Source organism: Periplaneta americana, chromosome 1 (genome assembly GCF_040183065.1).
Source record: "Periplaneta americana isolate PAMFEO1 chromosome 1, P.americana_PAMFEO1_priV1, whole genome shotgun sequence".
Lineage (NCBI taxonomy): Eukaryota > Metazoa > Arthropoda > Insecta > Blattodea > Blattidae > Periplaneta > Periplaneta americana.
In genome coordinates, this window is record NC_091117.1 from 133,912,561 (window position 1) to 133,939,451 (window position 26,891).

At 36.1% G+C, this 26,891-nt stretch overlaps 1 protein-coding gene across 1 annotated transcript in view; it reads right to left on the reverse strand.

The window, feature by feature from the left end:
* The window catches only part of dpy (dumpy), a 673,297-nt gene that overhangs the window by 67,945 nt on the left and 578,461 nt on the right, over window positions 1-26,891 (reverse strand). Inside the window, exons 169-192 of the mRNA XM_069827690.1 lie at window positions 26,513-26,824; window positions 25,691-26,023; window positions 25,287-25,592; window positions 24,880-25,185; window positions 24,466-24,789; window positions 23,848-24,174; window positions 23,432-23,746; window positions 22,623-22,955; window positions 22,188-22,493; window positions 21,782-22,087; window positions 21,372-21,695; window positions 20,926-21,252; window positions 20,513-20,827; window positions 20,073-20,402; window positions 19,667-19,969; window positions 19,157-19,462; window positions 18,713-19,033; window positions 18,280-18,612; window positions 17,867-18,181; window positions 17,440-17,775; window positions 16,263-16,565; window positions 15,592-15,897; window positions 14,395-14,724; window positions 8,962-9,288 (exon numbers count right to left, since the gene is read on the reverse strand). Of these exons, the coding sequence (XP_069683791.1) occupies window positions 8,962-9,288; window positions 14,395-14,724; window positions 15,592-15,897; window positions 16,263-16,565; window positions 17,440-17,775; window positions 17,867-18,181; window positions 18,280-18,612; window positions 18,713-19,033; window positions 19,157-19,462; window positions 19,667-19,969; window positions 20,073-20,402; window positions 20,513-20,827; window positions 20,926-21,252; window positions 21,372-21,695; window positions 21,782-22,087; window positions 22,188-22,493; window positions 22,623-22,955; window positions 23,432-23,746; window positions 23,848-24,174; window positions 24,466-24,789; window positions 24,880-25,185; window positions 25,287-25,592; window positions 25,691-26,023; window positions 26,513-26,824 (7,644 nt within the window). The remainder of the gene's footprint in view (window positions 1-8,961; window positions 9,289-14,394; window positions 14,725-15,591; window positions 15,898-16,262; window positions 16,566-17,439; window positions 17,776-17,866; window positions 18,182-18,279; window positions 18,613-18,712; window positions 19,034-19,156; window positions 19,463-19,666; window positions 19,970-20,072; window positions 20,403-20,512; window positions 20,828-20,925; window positions 21,253-21,371; window positions 21,696-21,781; window positions 22,088-22,187; window positions 22,494-22,622; window positions 22,956-23,431; window positions 23,747-23,847; window positions 24,175-24,465; window positions 24,790-24,879; window positions 25,186-25,286; window positions 25,593-25,690; window positions 26,024-26,512; window positions 26,825-26,891) is intronic.

A 26,891-nucleotide genomic window follows, 5' to 3' on the forward strand; every position in this document is an offset into this window, starting at 1 on the left:
CTACACCCTGCGTCGGCACATCTACAACTCCATCAAATATTAATCCCGCAATATGTGCAGTTTCAAAAAACACAATTTCTCAACCCAAACCTAAGAAACCACCACCAATCATTTTATTGACCAAAGTGAATTATTTTGATTTCGCAAAACAACTAAAACAATTTCTACGCGAAGAAATCAATGCACAATACTGCCCACAGGGCTTAAAAATCTTTGCTGCTAATAATGACGATTATAATGACATAGGTAATTACTTGAAAGCTAACAGTTATGAATTCTACACCTTCCCTAATGGACAAGTTAAAGTTCGTAAAGTAGTTATGAAAGGTCTACCTGTAGAAACATCAAGTGATACAATTCAAAATGAACTTGTTTTGAAAAAATTTTCGGTCCAAAGTGTCAAACAAATGAAGAAAAAGATAATAGACGACATTTCTGGAGAATTAGTGTCCCTACCTATACCAGTATGGATTATCACTACATATCAAACTCCAGGAACCCCTGACATCCATACTCTAACAGGGGTTTTTAATCTGAAACTAAACATAGAAGATTATAAAAGTTTACAAGGTCCAATCCAATGTTTCAGGTGCCAAGGTTTTGGACACAAAGCTATCACCTGTTTCGTCCAACCAAAATGTGTGAAATGCGGTAATGCACATTTTACATATAATTGTGATGCAGTCTCTGAAGCAATACCCAAATGCGCAAATTGCAATGCTCAACATACAGCTAATTTCAAGAACTGTCCAAAATTCCTAAAATATACTCAGGGAATACAAAACAAAAGAGAACAGAGCATTAATAATTTTACTCTTAGAGACCAAGATTTCCCACGTCTTCCAAATAGGAATCCAACTCCCTACAGAAATCACAATCAGGATATGCTTAACAAACAAAGGGACAATTCATCAACAATAGAAGACTTACAAGACATCTGGAATTTTACAAAAAATATTAGGAATTATATCCAGAAGTTTAAAAGTATAATGTCAAAAATCAAATCAGAAAATAATACTTTGACAAAAATCGGAATACTAATTGAAGGTCTTATAGATATCCTTGATCTTGGAAATGGCAGTGAATAAACCTCTGAAACTAGCCTATTGGAATGCCGATGGCGTAAGAAGAGATTATGATATTCTAACTGATTTCCTTGAAGAGTTTGACATAGACATATTTTTAATTAATGAGACACATCTAACAGCCAACCAACGTTTCACAATCCGAAATTATACAATATATCGCACAGATGGACCTCGAGGACATTATGGTGGCACTGCTATAGCTGTTAAATCAACTTTATATCACCAACATATACCTACACCTAACTTTACAAATCTTGAAGCTACATTCATAGAAATTCCAATAAACAACTCAAACTTCCAATTAGGAGCTATCTATTACTCTCCAAATCTGAAACTTCTAGACAGTGATCTAGATTTGCTTCATGAAATGTCAAAAAACTACATTCATGCTGGTGATTTCAATTGTAAAAACCCAAAATGGAACTCAAGAATTATTACTCCGAGAGGAAAACAACTTGAAGCACACGCTTCCCTACATAAATATAACATAATAACTCCTTCACAGCCAACTCACTTTCCATACAATAATCTGCATATGCCTGATGTATTAGACATTGCCCTTGTCAATACTACTATTACACCTCTATACATTGAAACAATTTCTGCTCTGTCTTCAAACCACGACCCAGTCATTCTAGTTCTAGATCACATTCCAGCTTCTTCTATATTAAAAAATGACAAAAGAAAAACAGTCAATTGGAAATTCTTCAGGGAACTCGTAAACTCTTCCGTGCCAGGCAATATAATCATTAAATCAAGAGAGGACTTAGATAAAGCTGTGCAAATCTACACCTCCACAATTAGCAGTGCTATCAAAATCGCAAAAACTGCATACAATAAGAACCCAGACACAGCAAAGAACCTAGAAATTCAAACTCTTTGCAAACAGAAACGCTTAGCTAGGAAAAAGTGGCAAAAAACTCGAAATGAAACTGACAAAAATATCTATAACAATTTGAAAAACAAATTATACAGAAGAGCTTTTGAACTGAAAATAGATAAATTTGAAGCCGATGTCAAGGATGCTGCATCTTCAAATACTATCTGGAAAATAACAAAAAGACTTACTTCATCTACCAACATCAATAAACAGCAACCCATACATACTACAAATGGCATCAAATACAATCCACAAGATAAAGCTGAAGCAATTGCTGAATATCTAAAGGATCATTTTAGTGAACCAACTGCTGACCCGAACTATATGATCTCAAATCAAGACATGATTGACAATATTAATAGAGATTTAAAAGTTCATGATGCAAGTACTATTCCTCATACAACCCCTTCAGAAGTTAAAAAAAATTATTAAGACTTTAAAATCTTCAAAATCTCCTGGACCAGACAAAATTAGTAACTTAGCTCTAAAAAATCTACCAAAGAAAGCTATATGCCATATTACTAAGTTGTTCAACTCAGCATTGAAAACTCAATATTTTCCCTCATCTTGGAAACATTCACAAATCATTACAATTCCTAAACAGAACAAGAACTCTATGTATTGTCAAAATAGAAGACCAATATATCTTTTGAATACACATGGAAAATTATTAGAACGGATCATCCTCAAACGAATGCTGCCTTATACAGACACCATTATTCCTCCTTGGCAAACAGTTTTTCAAAAAGGAAGATCAGTAACTCATAATGTAGTCTCTCTCGTAGAAGATATAACCAAAGGCTTTAACAACAAATTCTACACAGCAGCCATCTTTTTGGACGTTTCTAAGGCATTTGATAAAGTTTGGCATTTAGGTCTGCTGTATAAACTTAATAAATTTCTGCCTCGCTCATTAACTCACCTTCTAGCTAGCTACTTAGAAAAGAGATCTTTTCAAGTCCTCATAGATGGCCAACTATCTTCCACTTATATAGCAGAAGCTGGAGTTCCACAAGGCTCTGTACTTGGTCCTATATTGTACTGTCTCTACACTTCAGACATTCCTACTACTCTCAAAACTAAAACACTTCTGTATGCTGATGACACAGTTATATATAGTGTTAAATTCAGTCCTCAATATGCTGTCTCTGCAGTTCAAAACCATGTACTTCTATTAGAAGAATGGCTTAAAGAATGGCGTATTTCTTTAAATCCTGAAAAATGTCAGTCAATAATTTTCTCCAAGTGTTTAAAAAGACCTCGCGACAAAATAAAAATATGCACTCAAGAAATTCAATACAGTGACCATGTAAAATATCTTGGTATTACTCTTGATAACAAGTTGTTATGGCACAAGCACATAAAGTCTGTAACAACTAAGAGCTCTCTTAGAATATCTCATCTTTACCCCCTGTTCAAATCTTCTGTTCTCAGTCTAAGAAGAAAAGTTATGCTCTACAAAATGCTGATTTTACCAATCCTAACTTGCGTTGCCCCAGCTTGGTGTTATATTCCAAAAACAGTCTTTCAATCTCTTCAAATTGTTCAAAATAAAGTGCTCCGAATAATACATAATTCAGACTGGTACACAACAAATGCACAAATACACTTTGATTTGGACATGGCATTTCTGAAAGACTCATTACGTGAACAAGTTAAGAAGTTTTATAACAGTGCAAATTCAAGTGAAAATCCATTCATCAAGCGACTTGGTCAATACAATGCAAATTTCTACAAGAAACACAGAACGCCAAAATCCTTTTTAAGTGAATAACATGCACTTTTCCACAACCTCTGACTTCCTTAAACCTACACTAATGTCTCTGTGCCCAATTGTTTTGACAGCTGGACATGAACAATATTTGTGCATCATTATTTGAATTTACACTAAAATACGAAAAGGCAGAAAACATATTTGTTTTGGAACTTTATCAATAAATTGCTGAATGTGAAAAAAATTAGCCCTCGAATTGTGATCACTGTTTAAAGAGCTGTATAATCACAGGTGTGATCGTGATTTTTCAATCACTGTGATAAAATCACAGGTTAGTGATTTTCTGCTCATCACTATTCTCAATTTATCAACTAACCAGTACTACTGTACTTACTTCAATGAACATAAAACTGTTCATTCTGTTTTCATCATTAACCTGAGTGTTTTGAGATAGAACTGCCTAGAGAAAAATCATCAAAGAGTACACTTATGACAGTGGCTCCTGGAATTCTCAGGGGGACTTATGATAGGAAAATCATTTTTCGCCAGCATTGCAACAAACAGGTGTGTACCTCACACTAAATTGTATACATTATCTCTAGTTTCATTTTTCAAGGTGATGGCTTTTTTCTAACTATATATGTTAATGAATACTATCTATGTCTTTATGCATTTTATTTTTATTCATATAATACGATATTTGTTAGTCAAACAGTATCTATAATGTCACGGTGTACGGTACCTTCACATTTCTGTATTTAGGAAACACCATAACTCATTATTACATTATTTGCCATTTCATTACGTTACTTTTTCTCCTCTGTTCCTATTGTTAAAATCATGAATTTATCTACCCAACAGATCAAACACCACTTTTGTTGTCAACTGCAATACAGTTTAAGAACTCAAATAAAACACACTATATTAACACTATTCCACTTTCCATGACTCCAGTTCAACTCTTTCAGCACTGTTCACTTCTACTATATTTCTGTCTTTATTGCTATTGATATTCTCTTCTACATGGTTAATAATTTTTTCCATCATTATTTATTTTGCTACTGTACTTACACTTTCTTTTCCACTTATACTTGCCGAATCTTGTTTTCCACTCAACACATCCTTTTTACCCGCCTTAATCCCCCCTATGAAGTGTTCCAACTCGTTTATTCTTTTTTTATCTACATGCATCTCTTTTCTAGCATCCATGTTCCTTATGTCGCTCTTGTTATTCTTGTTCACGTGCGACGATCTTATTGCTGGTGTCCGCAAATTCATACACAGCATACATCGAATCTTGTTTCCGCTTACAAGCTTGCTTGCACTTTCCGAGCAATACTCCACACTGTATAATTTTCCATTTACTTTTAACTTATCTTCATACAGTTTCGCAAAATATCCTTTCGCCCTAGCTGCTTTCATAAATGGAAGCAGTAGTTTTCTTCTATTTCTCACTTCAAATGACAAATCTTTTTCTATCAGCGGCGGCTCCTGCATATTTCTTAAGAGGAGGAAAGAAGTTAACAGCACGAAATGACACCTTCTTGAGAGAAACACGCTACAAATTAGCCTACATGCTTACATGTAAGAACAGGTAGTGTTGGGATTGGCCTTCCCTTCTGTATAGCAATAATCTGTTCTTGTAAACTGAGTTTCCTAAATTGTCCAAAATATATTATGTTTTCACTTCCATTCTTTGTTGAATAATTGCTCAAATTAACAATTACAAGGAAATTCACAACCTCGTAGCATTTTTCGAGCACACTACAGCATCACACGTGTTGGAAGAGACTAGCTACTAACTCGTAACCGGAACCGTTTTATGGAAATGGAAATGGGAATGGTAAATAATCTGAGGAAAGCGAGAACACTGCACCCACCCACGTGGTCTGTGTTGCCACATGTACATTTTACAAGTTCAGTATCACATGATTTTGAAGAATGTCAGTTCTTGTAAAGTCATACTATCATTATTGTTCAAAGCTGCCGGTGGCCGATTAATTTTTTATGTTAAAAATGATGTAGTTTGGAGTACCTACTTTCAGTTTCAAATATATTTGTACAAAACTGACAACTTGGCTGTTGTCCTGTCTAGTAAACAATGAATAGAAGTGAATTTTAGGGGGCAACTACGTAGAACTACTTCCTCTTTGTTTTACATAAACCCGACTTTAACTTTCAAATATCCACGAAAGTTTCAAACCATGAATAGTAGCCTATATAAAGTGCAATGAATAATATTTTTGATTTATAATTTAAAAAAAGTTTACACGATGTCTTTCATAGCGTTGTGTTAAAGCTGTTTTTGTTGTGTCTCCTCCTAGATGTGTTATAGTCTGGTTGAACGCGGCATCGTTAGATGGCAGCGGTAGCGAGCTTGCTGCACGACCAGTCGGTTTCTATTTCCCGCCCATGACTGATTCAGAGGAGGATCTCCTCCCTCTCCGTTCATTTACTTGCTTTAAAACTCTGCTTCTTTCTCTGGCCGCTAGTGCTCTGTTGTCTATGTGTGTTAACTACAGTAGAGGAGGAATGGAGTGCCTTTCCTCAACACAGGACAATCTCGCATCTTTCTCACAGTTTTCTACAGCACATGAGCGCACGTCGTTTGAAACTCGATCAACTGAGTTTTTCTTATAGCTGTGAACTTAAAAATTATCAAATCTTCCTCCAATTTCAAGGCACATATTTTATTTGGTATTTACTTTCAAAAGAAGAAAACGTGAGGAGGATGTTCCTCCCTTCCCTCCCCTGAGGAACCGCCACTGTTTTCTATGCACAATTTTGAACCATTGAGCCGTCTTCAATTGTTCAAAATGTCTTCTCTGATTCTTGTATTTCTAAACCTTATTATAATGGACTTATTTACGCCACCTCGTAATCTATATATTTCCTCGATGTGCTCTTCCACTTCTAAATTACAAATCACTTTACACATTTCACATACTGTCTCCAAGGTTTCCTCTTCTTTTTCTCAACCCGTTTCTTCTACACCAAAAATTATTAGGTTCTTTATCCTCATGTTGTATTCAAAATCAGTCACTTTCTTTTTTAATCGATTATTCTCATTTAGCAACTCCTCCATCTTCACACTGATGTTTTCTACCTCGAATCTTAAGTTTTCTAATATCTGAATGTGCTGCTTCCTTCTGATTGAAGCCTGCCATGTTTTCCTCTACTTCAATGCCTAATTCACTTGCTTTTTCACCTCCTGCTGTTTCCTGTTGTATCCACTTTTCCATTCTTGTTTTATGAAAATTTCATTTCTGCTACCAGTATAGCACAGGCAAATGTCTCTATAATTGTCAGTGCTTTTGATGCTTACGTCTCTTCCCTACGATTTATTGCTGCAGACTGATTTTTTATTTATAAATATAATTACTTTTACATTCAACTCTGTCTAAATAGTCAAAACGTAGCTTTCCAATAATATTGCCATTGAGTTTATTTTTCAGTGATTTTAAATCTCGTCATATTCGGCGACTTTTCTGTTGAGCTACATATTTTTAGTTTTATAAAGATACAGGACATGAAAATTATCGTCGTGTATTCATTTTTTCACGAGAAAAAATGTCACCTTCAACAGCATGACAATAGTGCCAGTCAAAAAAGTCAAAGCGATCATGAAAAGCAACATTAGATAGACATTTCTGACACATCCTACTCCCTTTACAACACACAACAATTTCTATGTAGACATATGTAGCGCACTTGCAGCAAACATACCAGTACCTTGGAATGTTGTCCACAATCCAATTTTCAGAGGGTTTGTAGAGAAGTATACAAAGGAGTACACCTACTTTGAATAAAAACTACTTAGATATTTGCTATCAATTAGAGAGGATATTGGTGAGTCGTGCATCTGAATATGTGTGGATGAGAATTGAGAAAGTCCATAGTCAAAGCATTGTATACTTCATCAACAAGGGTTTGCAGTTCCTGTATCCTAGTGGAATTGATGACTCAAAAGTCCTTCTCTTTGTTCCTGATGCTGCCACTGCACCTCTTCTCAAACTCTCTTTTTTTCTTATTCTTTGATTCACATCACTTGTTTGGTACACGCAATGGACAGACTCGCAGAAACAGTTATATATGAGTTTGCCAAAATAAACAGACCAATTTCCTCTATAAAAAAAGTACCATCAAGAATATCCAGGTTCCGAGAGAAAATTCCCTCAATTCCTAACACTACTGATTATCACTAGTTGGGGCTCTTGGATAGAAGCTATCATATACTCTACAGAACATCTGGACGAAATCATCACTGTGATGGATGAACTTCTATCAACAGACATTGCTACATATATAACGTCTGTGAAAGAGCTTCTAGACGAGTGTAAAGGCGGACATTATGTATATTCAGGGTACAGCAATTTTTTTATTTCTACCGACTCGCATCACCAGACTGCAGGAGAAAGAAAACTCCCTTGAACAACAACTATCAATGAAACAGCAAGCTGAGAATAAAATTAAAAAATGTAAGGGGGGAGGTGAGGAATAAGAAAAGATACAAATAGGTTAGTGTGTCGAATAAAAATGCATGTTTTTCAGTGTTGAGACCTATGAAACTAGTCATGATGCAGAAAATGAAGATCTCCCTGATGAAATTGAAATGAAAAATCTAAATAAGTTTAAATATGCCGCTGTAACATCAGTTTGTGTAGAGTGTTCTGTCTCCGCTTTCAAATTGATAATGATTGACTAAAGACAGAGCTTGAGTATGGACAATTTGTAGAAGATTATTGTTATGTCCTGCAGGACAAATTATGATGAGTGAAAGTGTTGTAATTTTTTTGATGTCATAGCTTTTGTTTAGTAATAAATACAATTTTGAGGGCCAATTATAGCATTTTAAGTGCCTATTTTATCATTTTACAAGCTTAGGTGCGTAAACATACCTTTTTAATTTTTACTAAAATCCCAGATCTAATTATGATGTTTAATTTTAAGTTACTATTGGTTATGGTAATCCTTTAATTATCGTCCCTTTTAAACTTTCGAGGACATTCAAACGTGATTAAATAATAATATGAAGATAATGGAACAACAGCAGAATGGGGATGAGAGGAAAACTGAGTCACTATAAGAAAGCCTGCACCATAACCATTCTAACACAAATTTCATAATAGCCTACAGTTCTGTAAACAGATATTCACTTATCTGATTTCATTAAAGCTTCGAGATATCCCGCGTTAATTTACTTCTTTCTAACCACTGCTATAAAAATGAGCCACTCTATTTAAAAAAAGAAAAGTAATTGAAACATATGTACCACTTACCTCTTATTGGTGTGCAGATTCGGAAGGCATCGCCAGTTGTTCCATCAGGACAGGAGCAAATGGGTATGTGGTTGGAGACAGTGCAGATAGCAGATACACCACAAGTACCAGGGCACGGATCTTGACACTTATTACGTATGCAGGCTCTGTTCATGGGACAGTCCGAACTTACAAGACATTCTGGCCGACATCCTTCATAGGGATTTCCGTGATATTCTGGCAAGCACTCGCAGATAGCAAACGAGTTCTCAACACGGCATCGAGCATTTGATCCACACGGCGATGGATTGCACGGATCAGCTGCAGGAGTTGGTGGTGTTGGAGTAGCTGAAAACACAGTATTACTCTTTATATAATAGTTCAAAGAACCTTGATATTGGAGGATTTTCAGAACAGACTTCTTTACAGTAATCCACCAAGAATTTTTCGTTTTATTAATATACATAGTTCCACATAACCCAATCACTGCCCCAGTTACAATTGCAGTGAAAGTATTCACTGAATTATTTAGAATATTATCTCTCAAAATATTTGTATAAAAATAACATCCTTGTAAATATATTTTTATTCTCAACAAAATGAAATTATTATTATTTTTTTGTAATAAGTAGTGGTAAATACTTAAAGATGTGCTGCTCGGATTTTGCACCTCCAATATACAATCAAATATTCACGATGTGTCAAAATATCATACAGATATAGTATAAAGAATGATATATTAATCAAATTTATTCAAAATCACATATCTAATAAAGTTCTACTATGAGAGTGGAAACTGAGGAATGAATAATTATTGATTCTTTTCTTTTAATATACTAAATGTTAAGACATTGTTTTTAATATTACTTGAATACAGATTTATAATTTATTTAGAATACCAGTATATCATTGTATAATTATAAATATTTAATTTAACCTCATATATTGTTTTGTTTTAAAAGCACAAAGCACAATTCTTTAATAGTGATTAAACATGACATGACAATTATTTGGATTTGTATGACTTACGTAAATAGTAAATTTTGAAAGAGACTTACTGGACAATGTTTGTGATTGATAGTAGGTATATTGTGAAACTAACTCTTATTTGAAAATTTCTGCATGATATTTTAAGACACAGGTTGGTGGGAAGATATAAATACAACAATACCAATCAAAATGCCATGCAAGCAAACATAATTTCGCCAACACATAAATAATGCAACCAACACCAGTGAAATATTCCCAACACCGTAAATATATCAGTTCAACACCATAAACAACACCATCACACAGAATAATACAGTCACCAAAAGCAATAAATGCATGCACATAAAATAATGTTATATGTATAAGCTATATACATATGTACACAACCTGGAAAAGAAATCAAATAGACTACCATACGGCACAATCTACACCTCTGATGTAACATTTTCTACCAACAAAACTACAATGTTGATCTTCAAAAGCAAACCACAAAACTACTGGTTAATTCACCGATTTTGTACTGCTATAAGCTTCGAATACCCTTATCCCAAGCTAAAACACCTTTCCTGATGACACAGACGCAGATAATATAAGCTGTTTCCAGAGGAGACATATGAAGATGGAATTTTTTTTATTTAAGTAATAGTGAATTATGAATTAATTTAAAAATGTTTCTGTCAGTAAAATGTTTATCTTCCTTTTCTTTTTACAAAACTTGGCTATTATCAAGTCAAAATTAAGAAAATAATGCCAAAAGAAGCAAAACAACATAAATTATATTACGCAACTGGGTATAAATAAGGGATGAAGACTGCAGGAATAAATTCACTCGTGAGGAAACAATGACGATAAACTGGAAATTAAATTTTATTTGAAATAATGGAATCTGAACTGGTCATAAATTTTGATCGAGCAAATAGCCCTATTGCTTAAAAGCATAACAATGAAAAAAAAAATTGCGATTATGTCAGATTGTTAAAAACAATTGTTTTCTATTGTCAATAACATAAACTAGTGGTACCTAATAATCTTTAGTCACTGATTTTTCCTTCGAACTTTTTAAAATTATACCGGTACTAATCATTACGCAAAACAAATTTGTTACTAAAATATTTAATCTTATATGATGAAATTCTCATTTAACATTTATATTTGAAATATTTTCAGAATCCTACAAAGTTATTATGTCCTCAAAGTTACTATTTTTGGCACACTAGATAAGGAAATCATATCCATAAAGAATCACAACTGGAATGCTTTTTCATGTCACTTGTGATTTTGGAACACATTCAGTAGTATAAGAGTTCGCAATTATTTATACTTTACTGCAAGGAAGATAGTTTGTATTTCCTCTTGAGACCTTTTCTTTTGAAACAGAAGTTCTTTACGAAAATCTAGAAACAGCTTAATTAATATCTTTTATTCTGTGCACTTAACTGATGTTTAATAGTAAAGCCTTTTTCTTGTTCTAATAATGAGCGTGTTATGATGATTTTATGATTAAACTTGTACCAAATATGATTGCTTCTACTTCCCTTTATAGACTAGATACAAAGTGAATTTACATACTATGATGTAGGCTAGACTATAGCTCTAACTAATAATTTGTTTATTTCTTGCAGAGATACTACGTTTCTAATTAAAGAGACTATACATATAAATTTAAAGTTGAATGACTTTATACAGTACCGGTATGAGATATGAAAGTTGTTACATTCATACAATTCAAAATTGGATGAACATAAAAGATAACAATTACTTTACCTGCAAATGTTTTTTTGATATTACCTACTTCTATTTCATGATCAACCAACAAGGTTCAACTGTGTCTATTAATTTATTTGTATGATGATGTGAAGTCATAAAATTTAACATTAAGTGAGAAGTATACAGGAAGTATTATTAATTAATACAAACGAAATATATGTTCTAGAAAAAAGGGAAGAAAAATAAATTAAAGTTCAAGAAAGATGAAGATAAATTTGAATTAAAAAGATATTGAAGGACACAAAATTATCCTTACTGTTAATACGTAAAGTCACTTTGCATCTGACTAAATACTTGTATTCCAAATCTGTTACTTTTTCTTCTCCAAATTCCTCACTACAAGCTCCAATTGTTACAATCCACCAGCATATTAACTGCAACCAATGTTCTCTACTGTCAAAAAATTAAAGCTGCTTCTTTTTCTTTGGCTATAACAAAGCTGTCGGGATTACGTAATCCAGTAGTTTACACTCCCTCTGGCAACGAGTATGGAGGACTAAGACAATTTTTTTCACCTAATGCACTTGGACTAAAAACTTTAAACTTCGTGAAGTTAAAGATAAGACTTCTCTCATAAAAAAAATATTTTAAATATTTGTTGATTCTGAAGTTGCGACAAAAACCCTCTTAGCTAACTTAGTTCATAAGAATAAGAACTTACTACATCAGTTTAAATTAAAAAAAAAGATGAGGTATTTCGGGAAATAACTTTTACTCCAGAATGTTCGTTATTAGGATTGAATGTATGTATATTAATAACATTTTTATTTTCTCTTTATTAATATACATATTCATTAATTAATTTGGAAGTGATACAGTATTTTTTTTTATTCCAAGAGAATTCTGAACTTAAGGGGTTAGGTACAGCTTAAAGGAGTAACATTTTGGAAATATTCAACATTTTTTTCCTTCATTACTGTATCTTGTACAATAATGAAAATTAGTATGTGTAAAACACTGTCCTTCTGCTATATAATAAACATATTTTTACAATTAAAAAAATTATTTATATATTTTTTTTCAAAATTCAAAGTTCACTGTGCAGTGATGAAGTGTTTCCCTCATAACTCAAAAAGTATCCAACATTCTGTGATGAAATTTTTTTGTGTGCATTTATGCATGTCATATCTACAGTATGATGCAAAATCACTTCTCTACCTTTGATAGATTGTCTGATAAAAATAAATTCATTTTAAAAAATGGTCAAATATCTAACACAAAATAAAAAAAAAATATTGTTTATTAAGGAATGTAGTTGAAAGAGCATGATATTGTAAACATGAGTTTCAGCAATAAAATAAAAGAGAGAGAACGTGAAAAAGTTAACAAGTTTATGAATCGTAAAAATATTTTTTCATATAGCAGAAGGATAGTGTTTTACACATACCAATTTTCATTATTGTACAAGATACATTAATGGAGAAAAGAAATGTTGAATATTTACAAAAAAATTTACTGCTGTAAGCTGTACCTAACCCCTTAAAAGAATATTCGAGAAATATGGTCCTAAATAAGTTAATACCTGTGAAAATGGTACCTAATACAGAAAATGAAATAATAGATTCATTAACAACATTGTACAATCAACCGACAAACCTCATTATAATAAATTATTTTAGCATCTTATTTATTTTGTAAGTGATTTAAAAATGTATTTGAAACACCTTCAAATATGCCCTATATTATATTAAATTTAATGTTTGGAAAGATACTTAATTATTAACAAATGTTAGATTTAATCATTATCTGTATAAAAGGTGGACTAGATTTATGCTTATAATGTTTTATTATGTATCAGTGACCAAAAAATGTCGATTTGTGCATGAAATAATATAATGTGATGTTAGATAAGCATATACTGTATGTATCTATATCAAACTGTGTACGAAGCAATATTGTACCATTTTATATCATTATCCTACATAAATAGAATATATAATACTGTATACTGTACCCTATATAAAAACGAGTGTCTTATCATTTGTCATTCACACACGATACATGAAAACAGCTTTGTTATATACCAATACTAATAAACTTATGTACCAAACACGTTATTTTTCCCAGAATCCATCAGTGTTATGTTCTGTTCACCATTAACCCCTACAAGCTCTAAATAATATTCATGTCCAAATTGTTTATTATAAATATATAAACAAGGAATTTTAACTGGAAATATATGAGCATCAATAAAAAGAAATATAAATAAAGGTTCATTCATTCCAGAAAAATTTCCGTTTTCAAAGGTTCATTTTTCAAAATGAGTTCATTTTAATTTCAATGTAAATAGTTTCAAAGCCATAAGTGTGAATCAACTATATTAGTATCCAATACAGTGACTGAACTCTTTAACAGAATCATGCTTTCTCTCGCAGATCTTGTATCATATAAAACGAATAATATAAAATTATGTTGATAGCGGTACCTTAAATGTTCAATAAACGTAGCGTGTATTTTTCGAAACGTGTTTATAGAAATTACGAACTTACATTAAGTAAAACGAATTAATATGCTTTAGCATGTTCTGATAAAATTTCATTCAGCCACATTTTTTAATATTAATTCTTTGTCCATACTTCCATATTATCCAAATTTGATATTAACAATGTGCGCAGAGTACAAATTAATTGCTTTCCCATTCACAAGCCCATGTATAGTGTTGATATTTACACCATACAGATGAAAATCTGAGCTTACGTGGAGCAATAATGCATAGTGAGAATGGGTCTCCAGTGAGACCTGCTGGGCACACACAATTAGGGATGTGCACCACAACGCGACATTCTGCACCAGCTCCACATGATCCAGGACATGGATCTCGACATTTTTGGTTGATGCAGGCGAGATGACTTGCACATTCACTATTGATAACGCATTCAGGACGACAGCCAGGTGGCGCACCCACATATCCAGGTAGACAAGTGCATGACGGACTTCCATCAGCTGAAACTTGGCACTGTGCATTGGGACCACATGGAGATGGTTGGCATGGGTCTCGAGGTACTGGTGGAGGAACAGGTGTGGGTGCTGCCAAGCAATGAGGAAGAAGAAAGCAAGAGTTGTAATACATTCTACACAAACATAAAAGAATACAGACTATAATCAAGGGAGGGACTGCACTATGTCAGGACTCATAAATATATACAGCAAGACTTCAAGCTTTCATGACATGATAAGTGCAAAATTCTTGGAGCAGATAAGTGACTTGAAAATATCTTGATAATAATTCTCTTCACTATGATACATTTACCAAAATATTGAGTATCTACCAATCGTAAGTCATTGTTTTTATTAACTGTGCCACATTACAGCCATTTTATACTTCACAGATAAGCAACTTTTGTTTTGTAATTTAAACTAAGATTAGTTTGTAAATGGAAAAGAATAAACTTTAAACTGCTGTAGGGACCGATGGCGAGCTTATGTGAGGGCAGCAATGAACCCAGGGTTCCTTAAAGGCCATTTGTAAGTAAGTACAGTAAACTATTGTACTTTCTAATACCTAGAGGAAAGACTGCTAATCACATCGTGATAGTTGATTTCTATTACGTAAAGAGCAAAGCTAACCTATTACATAAAATCAAATTGGGACTCGAACCTGCAACTTTCCGGCATCTAGGACTGCGATGCTACTGCACGCCCCCTTGCATTATATTATCTTTATGCCCAAATTAGTATCAATTAGTAGATATCAAATGCTGCATTTTTAATTTTAAAATATTTTGGTAACTATACTTTACAGAAATTGTAAGTTTTAAATATCTAAAATTATAATTTCAAATTGAAACATACAAATTACCAAGTCTAAAGCTGTTATGATGAAAATAAAAATAAATATCCATATATATTTCAATTACAATTAACAGGAATCTCAAATACAGAAAAGGTTCTTACGTATTAGCAAGCATCTAGTGAAGGGGTCTCCAGTGAAACCTGGTGGACAGCTACAGATTGGATTGTGGTTTATCACGTTGCAGCGTGCTTGAAGTCCACATGTACCAGGGCAAGGATCTGTACATTTCTGATTGATACAAGCTTGGTTCTGAGGACACTCAGAGCTAACAACACATTCTGGTCTACATGTTGGCGGACTTCCTATGTAACCTGTCAGACATGAGCACACGGCTTGTCCATTGATTTCACGACACTGGCTGTTTGGTCCACAAGGTGATGGATTACATGGTTGTACCACAGTTGGAGCTAAAGAAGACAGAAGAAGAAAGAATAAAGTTAATAAAAGAAACAGATAATGACGGAGAAATACCGATATAAGTCATAAACATATTCAAGTATGTGGCGAATAGAAAGTCTCCAAAGTCAGGCTTCATAAACCAACTAATCATTTCTTTTTGGAAGCTCATTATAAGAATTTTATTGTTGAATAAAAACATGTGTTGCGAAAATTATGCGCGTAAATATAAATATAATACAACAACAAAGCTAATCTTAATTTTAATATGTATAAAAAAATATCAACAACACCAATATAATAACATTTATTTCGGTGCAATTTACAAAAAATTATTATAAATGTATTTATAAACTCAGAAAGTGAAAAGTCTTACGTGGCACTTCTCTGCAGAAAACAAATGGATCTCCGGTGAAACCTTCTGGACAAGTACAAGATGGAATGTGATTCAACACATCGCACCTAGCTCCTTGACCACAAGTACCAGGACAAGGATCTGTACATTTGTTTCTGATACAAGCTCTGTTCCTCGGACAGTCAGTACTGAGAACACACTCAGGTCTACACCCAGCATATGGGTCTCCTTGATATTCCGGCAGACAAGTGCAAATTCCATTGTTGCATTGTGCATTAGGACCGCAAGGTGATGGATTACATGGGTCAGCAGCTGGCGGTTTCACTGTGAAGTTAAAGCACAATTTTAGAATAGAAATCAAGTATGTATTATATGTAAAACAATTACGAAAAAAGTAGAGTTCTCTCAACAGTAACTCTGATTTATTTACTACTGTAAAACCTTTTTACCCCAAAATATATGCAATCTAATTTTAATACAATTAATTCTGGACACCATAATAATTATATTATATGTTCACTATTTCTGTTTGTCAGTGCTACTACTTCAAAACTTTAAATGTAATTGTTCTTATTACCATTCTCTGTATATTGTAATGAATGAACTGCTTTCTGTGCTGAGTGTATAACTAAGTATTCATTGGAAGGACTAAATTGCGAGAAGAATTGGTAATAACTAATGACCACAGAAAACAAAAAGGATATTTGCAATGAAACTTTTCATTTTTTTATAGTATACGAGAAAGAAATTATTCAAACTTAATTGAGGCTATCAAATGCAAAACTCGCCTTATCCAGGTAAAGTGATTTGTCAGAAAACAGGAAAAACCTCTGAAAGACAAACCGTAAATATTTTGAAATGTATTTTAATGCTATCATTTTCTTATAAGGCCCTAAATCTAACATGCATCATATGAAAAATCAGACACCAATATTACGACAGTGAAACACAATCTAATTTTGGATAAGGCGAGTTTTGCACTTGATAGCCTCAATTATCAAAATTAAAAATCAATTGTTATTACTGCAAGAATAAAGCCATCACCATGCTGTTCAAATATTATGGCTGAGATATCATGAATTTAGCAGAACACTATTATTCACATTTATGTGAGTGAGCTGACAATGAACATGTGTGCTCAGTTCTATGTTCTGCGGAAGTAATCAGCAGAGGAAATATATGGTAGATAATATCTTACGTGGTGGAGGGCTGGGGAAGCAGTTGGTGAATGGATCCCCTGTATAACCTGTGGGACAAGTGCACACAGGTGTGTGATTGATGACAATGCACTGAGCCCCAGCGCCACAGGATCCTGGACATGGGTCACTACATCTCTCCCGAATACAAGCTCTGTTGCTAGGACATTCCGAGTTAATGACACATTCTGGTCGACAATTTGGTGGACTACCGATGTAATTAGGTAGACAAGAACATGAAGGAGTTTCTCCAATGTCTCGACACTGGGAATACGATCCACAGGGCGATGGTACACAAGGATTAACATATTGTGGAGGTGTCGGTGTTGGAACAGGTGCTAGAATAAAACAGAGAAAAACATACATTTAAATACAATAATAAACGTTGTCGATACATATTCATTTCAGGTAAAAAAAACATCCACTTACGTGGAATGGGATTGCATCGTGTGAAGGGATCCCCAGTAAAGCCAACTTGACAACTACAGATCGGACTGTGATTTATTACTTCACATCTTGCATTTAGTCCACATGTTCCTGGACATGGATCCACGCATTTCTGGTTGACACAGGCTCTGTTCTGAGGACATTCTGAACTCACAACACATTCTGGTCGACAACCTGGTGGACTTCCTATATAATTTGGTAGACATGAGCACACTCCTTGTCCGTTTACATTTCGGCATTGACTATTAGGGCCACATGGTGATGGTACACAAGGATCACCTGGTTCTTGTTTCACAGCTGAGGAAGAAGACACGGAATGTATTAATGTGACATAAAAATGTGTTAAAAAATACGCAGTCATGGATCAGTATTGTATAAATATCACAATTTCTTACGTTCTGGTGGAATGGTGTTGCAGAATCTAAATGGATCTCCAGTGAAACCTGCACGACAAGTGCAAGATGGTAAATGGTTCACCACTTGACAGTCGGCATTTTGACCACAAGTTCCTGGACAAGGATCCTGACACTTGTTGCGAATACAGGCTCGATTAGAAGGACAGTCTGTGTTGAGCACACATTCTGGACGACAACCTTCATATGGGTTACCAATGTAGTCAGGTAGACAAGTACAAGAGCCTGCTCCATTCTGTTCTCTGCACACAGCATTTGACCCACATGGGGATGGCAAGCATGGAGTTGGCCTTTCCATGGGGCGACTTTCCGGAACTAGAGAGAATAATAAAAACGACAAAAATGTAAGTAAATATATTAAATGTAACGCACATGAAATGTCATCTATAACGTGGTGTTAAATGTTTATTCTTACGTTGAGGGATGAGGCACTGTCTGAATGGATCTCCTGTAAATCCAGAGGCACAGACGCAGTTGGGAGTGTGACTGACTACCCTACACACTGCATTAGCTCCACATGATCCTGGACACGGATCTCTACATCTGAGATTGATACAAGCCAAATGACTTGCACATTCACCATTGCTCACACATTCAGGTCTACAGTTTGGAGGAGATCCGGTAAAATCTGGCAGACAAGAACATGATGGGCTATCTCCAGCCACTTGGCACACAGAATTAGGTCCACAAGGAGAAGGCTGGCACGGGTTCGTTGGTGGTGCAGGAGGCAAAGCAGCTGTTTTGAAGTAAAACCCAAAATAAGTTAACAATAATAAAACTATTAGGAATTGTTCAATTTACATATATATATATATATATATATATATTCATTCATACACGAATAAACAATTATTCTTACGTATGGGCTGGCATCTGATAAAGGGATCGCCAGTGAATCCTGGTGGACAACTGCATATTGGATTATGATTGATAACTTGGCAGCGAGCTCCTACTCCACAGGTTCCAGGACAAGGATCTCTACATTTCTGGTTCGAACAAGCTTCATTAAGGTTGCAGTCTGAACTAACAATACATTCTGGTCTACATGAAGGCGGACTGCCTATGAAACTGGGCACACACGAGCACACAGCTTGTCCATTAATCTCACGGCACTGACTGTTGGGACCACATGGAGATGGATTGCATGGCTGTTTCACCTCTGGAGCTGAAAATGGGGAAGGGAAAGAAAGATGTAAACACTTATTTATGTTAAATATGTAATTAAACCATTTGATGAATCATGACACATTAAATATTATAAAAATTTAATTTAATTTACTGATTAAAATGGCTGTGAATAAGCTATATGAACTGCAACACTGTAAGGAATACACAATGCCTCTATAATGTAAAGGGCATTTAAACTTACGTGGAACTGGATTACAACTGATGAATGGATTTCCTGAAGATCCTTCAGGACATGTGCATGTGGGAATATGATTTACAACAACGCAAGTTGCCTGAGTACCACATGTTCCAGGACAGGGATCCGTACATCTGTTTCTAATACAGGCCCTATCCCTGGCACATTCTTGATTAAGGACACATTCTGGACGACAGCCAGCATAAGGATCTCCTTGGAATTCAGGTAAGCATGTACAAATGCCATTATTACATTGTGAATTGGGTCCACAAGGTGATGGATTACAAGGATCCTTTGGTTGCGGAAGAGCTGCAATAATAAGAACATAAGAATTAAATGCCAGTACAGTTTTAGAGAAAAAAATAGTTCATTTAATTAACAATAAATATTAATAGAGGGATGTGTTTCTTACGTGGAGGTGGTGCAGGGAAACAACTTGTGAACGGATCCCCTGTGAATCCTTTCGGACATGTACACAATGGTACGTGGTTAATAACATTGCACTGTGCTCCAGCGCCACATGATCCTGGACAAGGGTCTCGACACTTCTCCCTCATACAAGCCAAATTGCTAGAACATTCTGAACTGATGACGCATTCAGGTCGGCAGTTTGGTGGACTGCCAACATAGCCCACGAGACATGAGCAGGAAGGAGTATCAGCAATAGCCTGACACAGAGAGTTGGGTCCACAAGGAGATGGTATGCAAGGGTTCACTGGCGTTGCTGGTGGCATTGGAGCAGCTATATAAAAAAATAATACAAAAATGATAAAAACGAACGGTTATCTAACTTAAGATGAATTTTGTTGTAAACATCACTAGCTTGAGGTTCAAAATTTATTAATTACTTACGTGGTGTGGTAAAACATCGTGTGAAGGGATCCCCAGTAAAGCCAACTTGACAACTACAGATCGGACTGTGATTTATTACTTCACATCTTGCATTTAGTCCACATGTTCCTGGACATGGATCCACGCATTTCTGGTTGACACAGGCTCTGTTCTGAGGACATTCTGAACTCACAACACATTCTGGTCGACAACCTGGTGGACTTCCTATATAATTTGGTAGACATGAGCACACTCCTTGTCCGTTTACATTTCGGCATTGACTATTAGGGCCACATGGTGATGGTACACAAGGATCACCTGGTTCTTGTTTCACAGCTGAGGAAGAAGACACGGAATGTATTAATGTGACATAAAAATGTGTTAAAAAATACGCAGTCATGGATCAGTATTGTATAAATATCACAATTTCTTACGTTCTGGTGGAATGGTGTTGCAGAATCTAAATGGATCTCCAGTGAAACCTGCACGACAAGTGCAAGATGGTAAATGGTTCACCACTTGACAGTCGGCATTTTGACCACAAGTTCCTGGACAAGGATCCTGACACTTGTTGCGAATACAGGCTCGATTAGAAGGACAGTCTGTGTTGAGCACACATTCTGGACGACAACCTTCATATGGGTTACCAATGTAGTCAGGTAGACAAGTACAAGAGCCTGCTCCATTCTGTTCTCTGCACACAGCATTAGGTCCACAAGGTGATGGAACACAGGGTGTTGGCCTTTCTGGTACGACAGGAGCTGTAAATTGGATTATATAGCCTTTGAGCAGAAAAATTATATAATACATTATTTAAATTCATAAAATGTAATGTGGTAATAATGACTGTAATAAAATATGCTCATTTTTATATCCTTACTTTGTTGCACCAGACATTGAACGAAGGGATCACCAGTAAATCCAGATGGACATATGCAGTTTGGAGTGTGGCTAACTACTCGACATTCTGCATTAGCACCACATGATCCAGGACAAGGATCTCGACATTTCTGGTTGATGCATGCAAGGTGACTTGCACATTCACTGTTACTGACACATTCTGGTCGACAATTGGGTGGAGATCCAGTAAAATCAGGTAGACAAGAGCACGATGGACTATCCCCAGCCACCTGACACACAGCATTTGGTCCACATGGAGAAGGTTGACATGGGTTTCGTGGAACAGCAGGCACTGGCACATCCGCTGTATAAGTAAAAATTAATTTTTATATTAGTTTCTGTTTGGATGAATGAATGCGTATTTCAAATTTACGTTTCTGAATGTCTTACGTATGGGCTGGCATCTGATGAATGGGTCTCCTGTGAATCGAGGCGGGCAGCTACAGATCGGGTTGTGGTTCACTACTTCGCAGCGAGCTCCCACGCCACACGTGCCTGGGCACGGGTTCCTACACTTCTGGTTGCTGCATGCCTCATTCTGACTACACTCTGAGCTCACTACACACTCTGGCCTGCACGCCGGAGGACTGCCTATGAAGCCTGGTACGCACGAGCACACCGCTTGCCCATTAATTTCGCGGCACTGACTGTTAGGTCCACAAGGTGATGGATTGCATGGTTGTGTCACCACAGGTGCTATATGGACACATTCACAAGAAAACAAGTTAGTTTAATATGTAAATGTGGAGTAGTTAAACTGACATAAATATTTCAGATGTCGAGGATATATACGTACGAGGCACGGGTCTACATTCCACAAACGGATTTCCAGACATTCCCTGTGGGCAGCTGCATATGGGTATGTGATTCACCACGTCACAGATGGCTCCTTGACCGCAAGTTCCTGGACAAGGATCTGTACATTTGTTTCTGATACAAGCCCTGTTCCTCGGACAGTCAGTACTGAGAACACACTCAGGTCTACACCCAGCATATGGGTCTCCTTGGTATTCTGGCAGACAAGTGCAAATTCCATTGTTGCACTGAGCATTGGGGCCGCAAGGTGACGGATTACAGGGATCAGAAGCTGGTGGTGGTTGCGCTGGAAGAGCAAATATTTAAAAAATCTATAAAAAATATTTTAGGGCAGTAGAAATTTGAAAGTTTATATTAGCATAGGATCTTGTTTGTTGAGTACATATTTATTTATTATTTAAAAGTAATATCTTACGTGGTGGAGGACTGGGGAAGCAGTTGCTAAATGGATCTCCAGTGAATCCCTCAGGACAAGTGCACACTGGTGTATGGTTTATTACGACACACTGTGCACCAGCACCACAAGATCCTGGGCATGGGTCTTGGCACCTTTCTCTTATACATGCCCTGTTACTCTGACACTCTGAGTTTATACTGCATTCAGGTCGACAATTCGGTGGAACACCCATGTAATTGGCAAGACAAGAGCAGGATGGCGCTCCTCCTATATCTCTACATTGAGAGTTTGGTCCACATGGAGATGGTACACATGGGTTTCCAGGTATTGAGGGTGGAGGTTGAACAGGTGCTGTAGATAGAATAAGTTTGTGTAAATTTTCATGAAAATTAATAAACAAAGTTAGTATGATGTTTTGAATCATTACCAAAATCTAGATAATAGACTAATTGTTTTATTAATAAATAGGCCCTACAGGAATTCTGCGAGATAATTACGAAAACCTGTTTTAAGAATAAAAATTTGTAAGTAAAATTAAAACTTTTGTTGTATTATTCCTCTTAAGAAATATTTACATGACTGAACAATAAAATGAGTTTCCAAACCACGAAAACGCCACTTCAGGGTACTAACAAGAAATAAATATCACGCAAATGTTACGTCATATAATCGAATTATGAAGGTAAATTATAACAACATAATTTCGGCTAACACAGATTCCTCACAGTGAACCAAATTAATTACAAATAGAGCTGTAGAGGAAAAAATCTAAACCCACACTTCACTTGTTCTACAAGAAGTGTTATTTTACATTAATTGATGCTTACGTGGAATGGGGAAACATCTTGTGAAAGGATCTCCAGTATTTCCAGCTTGGCAACTGCAAATTGGACTGTGATTAACAACTTCACATCGTGCATTTAGTCCACATGTTCCTGGACATGGATCCACGCATTTTTGGTTGACACAGGCTCTGTTCTGAGGACATTCTGAGCTCACAACACATTCTGGTCGACAACCTGGTGGACTGCCTATATAATTTGGTAGACATGAGCACACTCCTTGTCCATTCACATTTCGGCATTGACTATTAGGGCCACATGGTGATGGTAAACAAGGATCACCTGGGTCTTGTTTCACAGCTAAGGAAGAAGACATGCAAAGTATTAATGTGATATAAAAGAAAATGTTAAGAAAAATATAGTCACGAATTCAATATTGTATAAATATCATAATTTCTTACGTTCTGGTGGAATGGTGTTGCAGAATCTAAATGGATCTCCAGTGAAACCTGCACGACAAGTGCAAGATGGTAAATGGTTCACCACTTGACAGTCAGCATTTTGACCACAAGTTCCTGGACAAGGATCCTGACACTTGTTGCGAATACAGGCTCGATTAGAAGGACAGTCTGTGTTGAGCACACATTCTGGACGACAACCTTCATATGGGTTACCAATGTAGTCAGGTAGACAAGTACAAGAGCCTGCTCCATTCTGTTCTCTACACACAGCGTTTGACCCACATGGGGAAGGAATGCAGGGAGTTGGTCGTTCTTCAATTACAGGTGCTGCATAAAAGAGAAATTAATGCTTCAGTTTACAGATAATTTTCTCACACACATACGGACACATACACAGATATATATATAGTACATCTCAGGAAGAGACCAGAAGAGAATAATTCTCACAAATTGAAATGATAAATTATGTGTGTTGCTTGGGTAATAGTATTACAAATAAGATACTATTAATGAAAAGATAAATAAGAATTTTACAAACGAATTTAATCCAATAAGGATAAGGTTTACATTAAATAATATTGATGAGAGAAAAACAGTTAAATGAAAAAAAAGACTTACACTGTTGAATAACGCATTGTGTAAAAGGATCTCCTGTGAATCCAGATGGACAAATACAATTCGGAGTGTGGCTAACTACTCGACATTCTGCATTAGCACCACATGATCCAGGACAAGGATCTCGACATTTCTGGTTGATGCATGCAAGGTGACTTGCACATTCACTGTTACTGACACATTCCGGTCGACAATTGGGTGGAGATCCAGTAAAATCAGGTAGACAAGAGCATGATGGACTATCCCCAGCCACTTGACACACAGCATTTGGTCCACATGGAGAAGGTTGACATGGGTTTTGTGGAACAGCCGGTACCAGCACATCCGCTGTACAAGTAAAAATTAATTTTTATATTAGTTTCTGTTTGGATGAATGAATGAATGCATATTTCAAATTTACGTTTCTGAATGTCTTACGTATGGGCTGGCATCTGATGAATGGGTCTCCTGTGAATCGAGGTGGGCAGCTACAGATCGGGTTGTGGTTCACTACTTCGCAGCGAGCTCCCACGCCACACGTGCCTGGGCACGGGTTCCTACACTTCTGGTTGCTGCATGCCTCATTCTGACCACACTCTGAGCTCACTACACACTCCGGCCTGCACGCCGGAGGACTGCCTATGAAGCCTGGCACGCACGAGCACACCGCTTGCCCGTTAATTTCGCGGCACTGACTGTTAGGTCCACAAGGTGATGGATTGCATGGTTGTGTCACCACAGGTGCTATATGGACACATTCACAAGAAAACAAGTTAGTTTAACATGTAAAATGTGGAGTAGTTAAATTGACATAAATATTTCAGATATGGAGGATATATACGTACGAGGCATGAGTCTACATTCCACAAACGGATTTCCAGACATTCCCTGTGGGCAGCTGCATATGGGTATGTGATTCACCACGTCACAGATGGCTCCTTGACCGCAAGTTCCTGGACAAGGATCTGTACATTTGTTTCTGATACAAGCCCTGTTCCTCGGACAGTCAGTACTGAGAACACACTCGGGTCTACACCCAGCATATGGGTCTCCTTGGTATTCTGGCAGACAAGTGCAAATTCCATTGTTGCATTGAGCATTGGGGCCGCAAGGTGACGGATTACAAGGGTCAGCTTCAACTGGCTGAACAGCTAAAAAAAATCAAGAAGAATTCATTTATGTACTCCAATTATAAATGGGCATTTACATTCTTAGTGCTTTAATATCAGATATATGTTCATTTGCTTACGTGGTGGTGTAGGGCCACAACTGGTGAAGGGATCTCCTGTGTATCCTTCGGGACAAGTGCAGACAGGAGTGTGGTTGATGACATTACACTGTGCCCCAGCACCACAAGATCCTGGACAAGGGTCACGACACTTCTCTCTAAGGCAAGCCAAGTTACTGGGACATTCTGAACTGATTACACATTCTGGTCGACAATTAGGTGGACTGCCAGTGTATGTAGGTAGACAAGAGCAAGAAGGTGTTCCTCCTACATCTTGGCACTGCGAATATGGACCGCATGGAGACGGCACACATGGATTTACGTACTGCGGTGGTAATGGATCTCGGGGTGGTGCTATAAAATGAAAATTGAATGTTATAATATAGGAAATAGAATTTCTTTGTGTATATTTTAAGATGAAATATACTATTGTAACGTCCCAACTCTATCATCATGTTGTTACAACTCTGATATTTGATTGTTCAAATACTTGGTAATGAATAAGTAGTTTAGAATGATTTATAGTTAATAATTTTTAAATACTGGTATGTAGGTGAATATTACTACATATATTATATTAGTATCAGGGTCGAAATAGCGAAGCTCCTAAATGAACACTAATTTTTCTATATTGAACCTTATTATAGCTTTAGTTTGAGATTGTTTAGTTCCACTTCAATTGTCTTAATTCTCAGAACAAACAATGGTGAGCTTGTTTTTAGATATAGAGACGTTATATTGTAGTCCTACTTATATGTGTACGGTATTTTGAATTATATTAATACTAGAAGAGCAGAGAATTACGTCAGTAATATATTAATGTATAAGATATTATTTGCTTACGGGGTATTGGGAAACATCTTGTAAACGGATCTCCTGTGAATCCTTGACTGCAACTGCAAATTGGGCTGTGGTTGACCACTTCACAACGTGCATTTACACCACATGTTCCAGGACATGGATCCACACATTTCTGATTCACACACGCTCTATTCTGGGGACATTCAGAGCTTACAACACACTCAGGCCTGCATCCCGGTGGGCTTCCAATGTAATTAGGCAGACAGGAGCATACACCTTGTCCATTGACTTCTCTACATTGACTGTTTGGTCCACATGGAGATGGATTGCAAGGATCTCCAGGAGTTTTCACAGCTGAAGTATGGAAGAAAAATTATAACTCTCTTAGCTGTCAAATGTTTAGATTTAGCATTTCATAAGT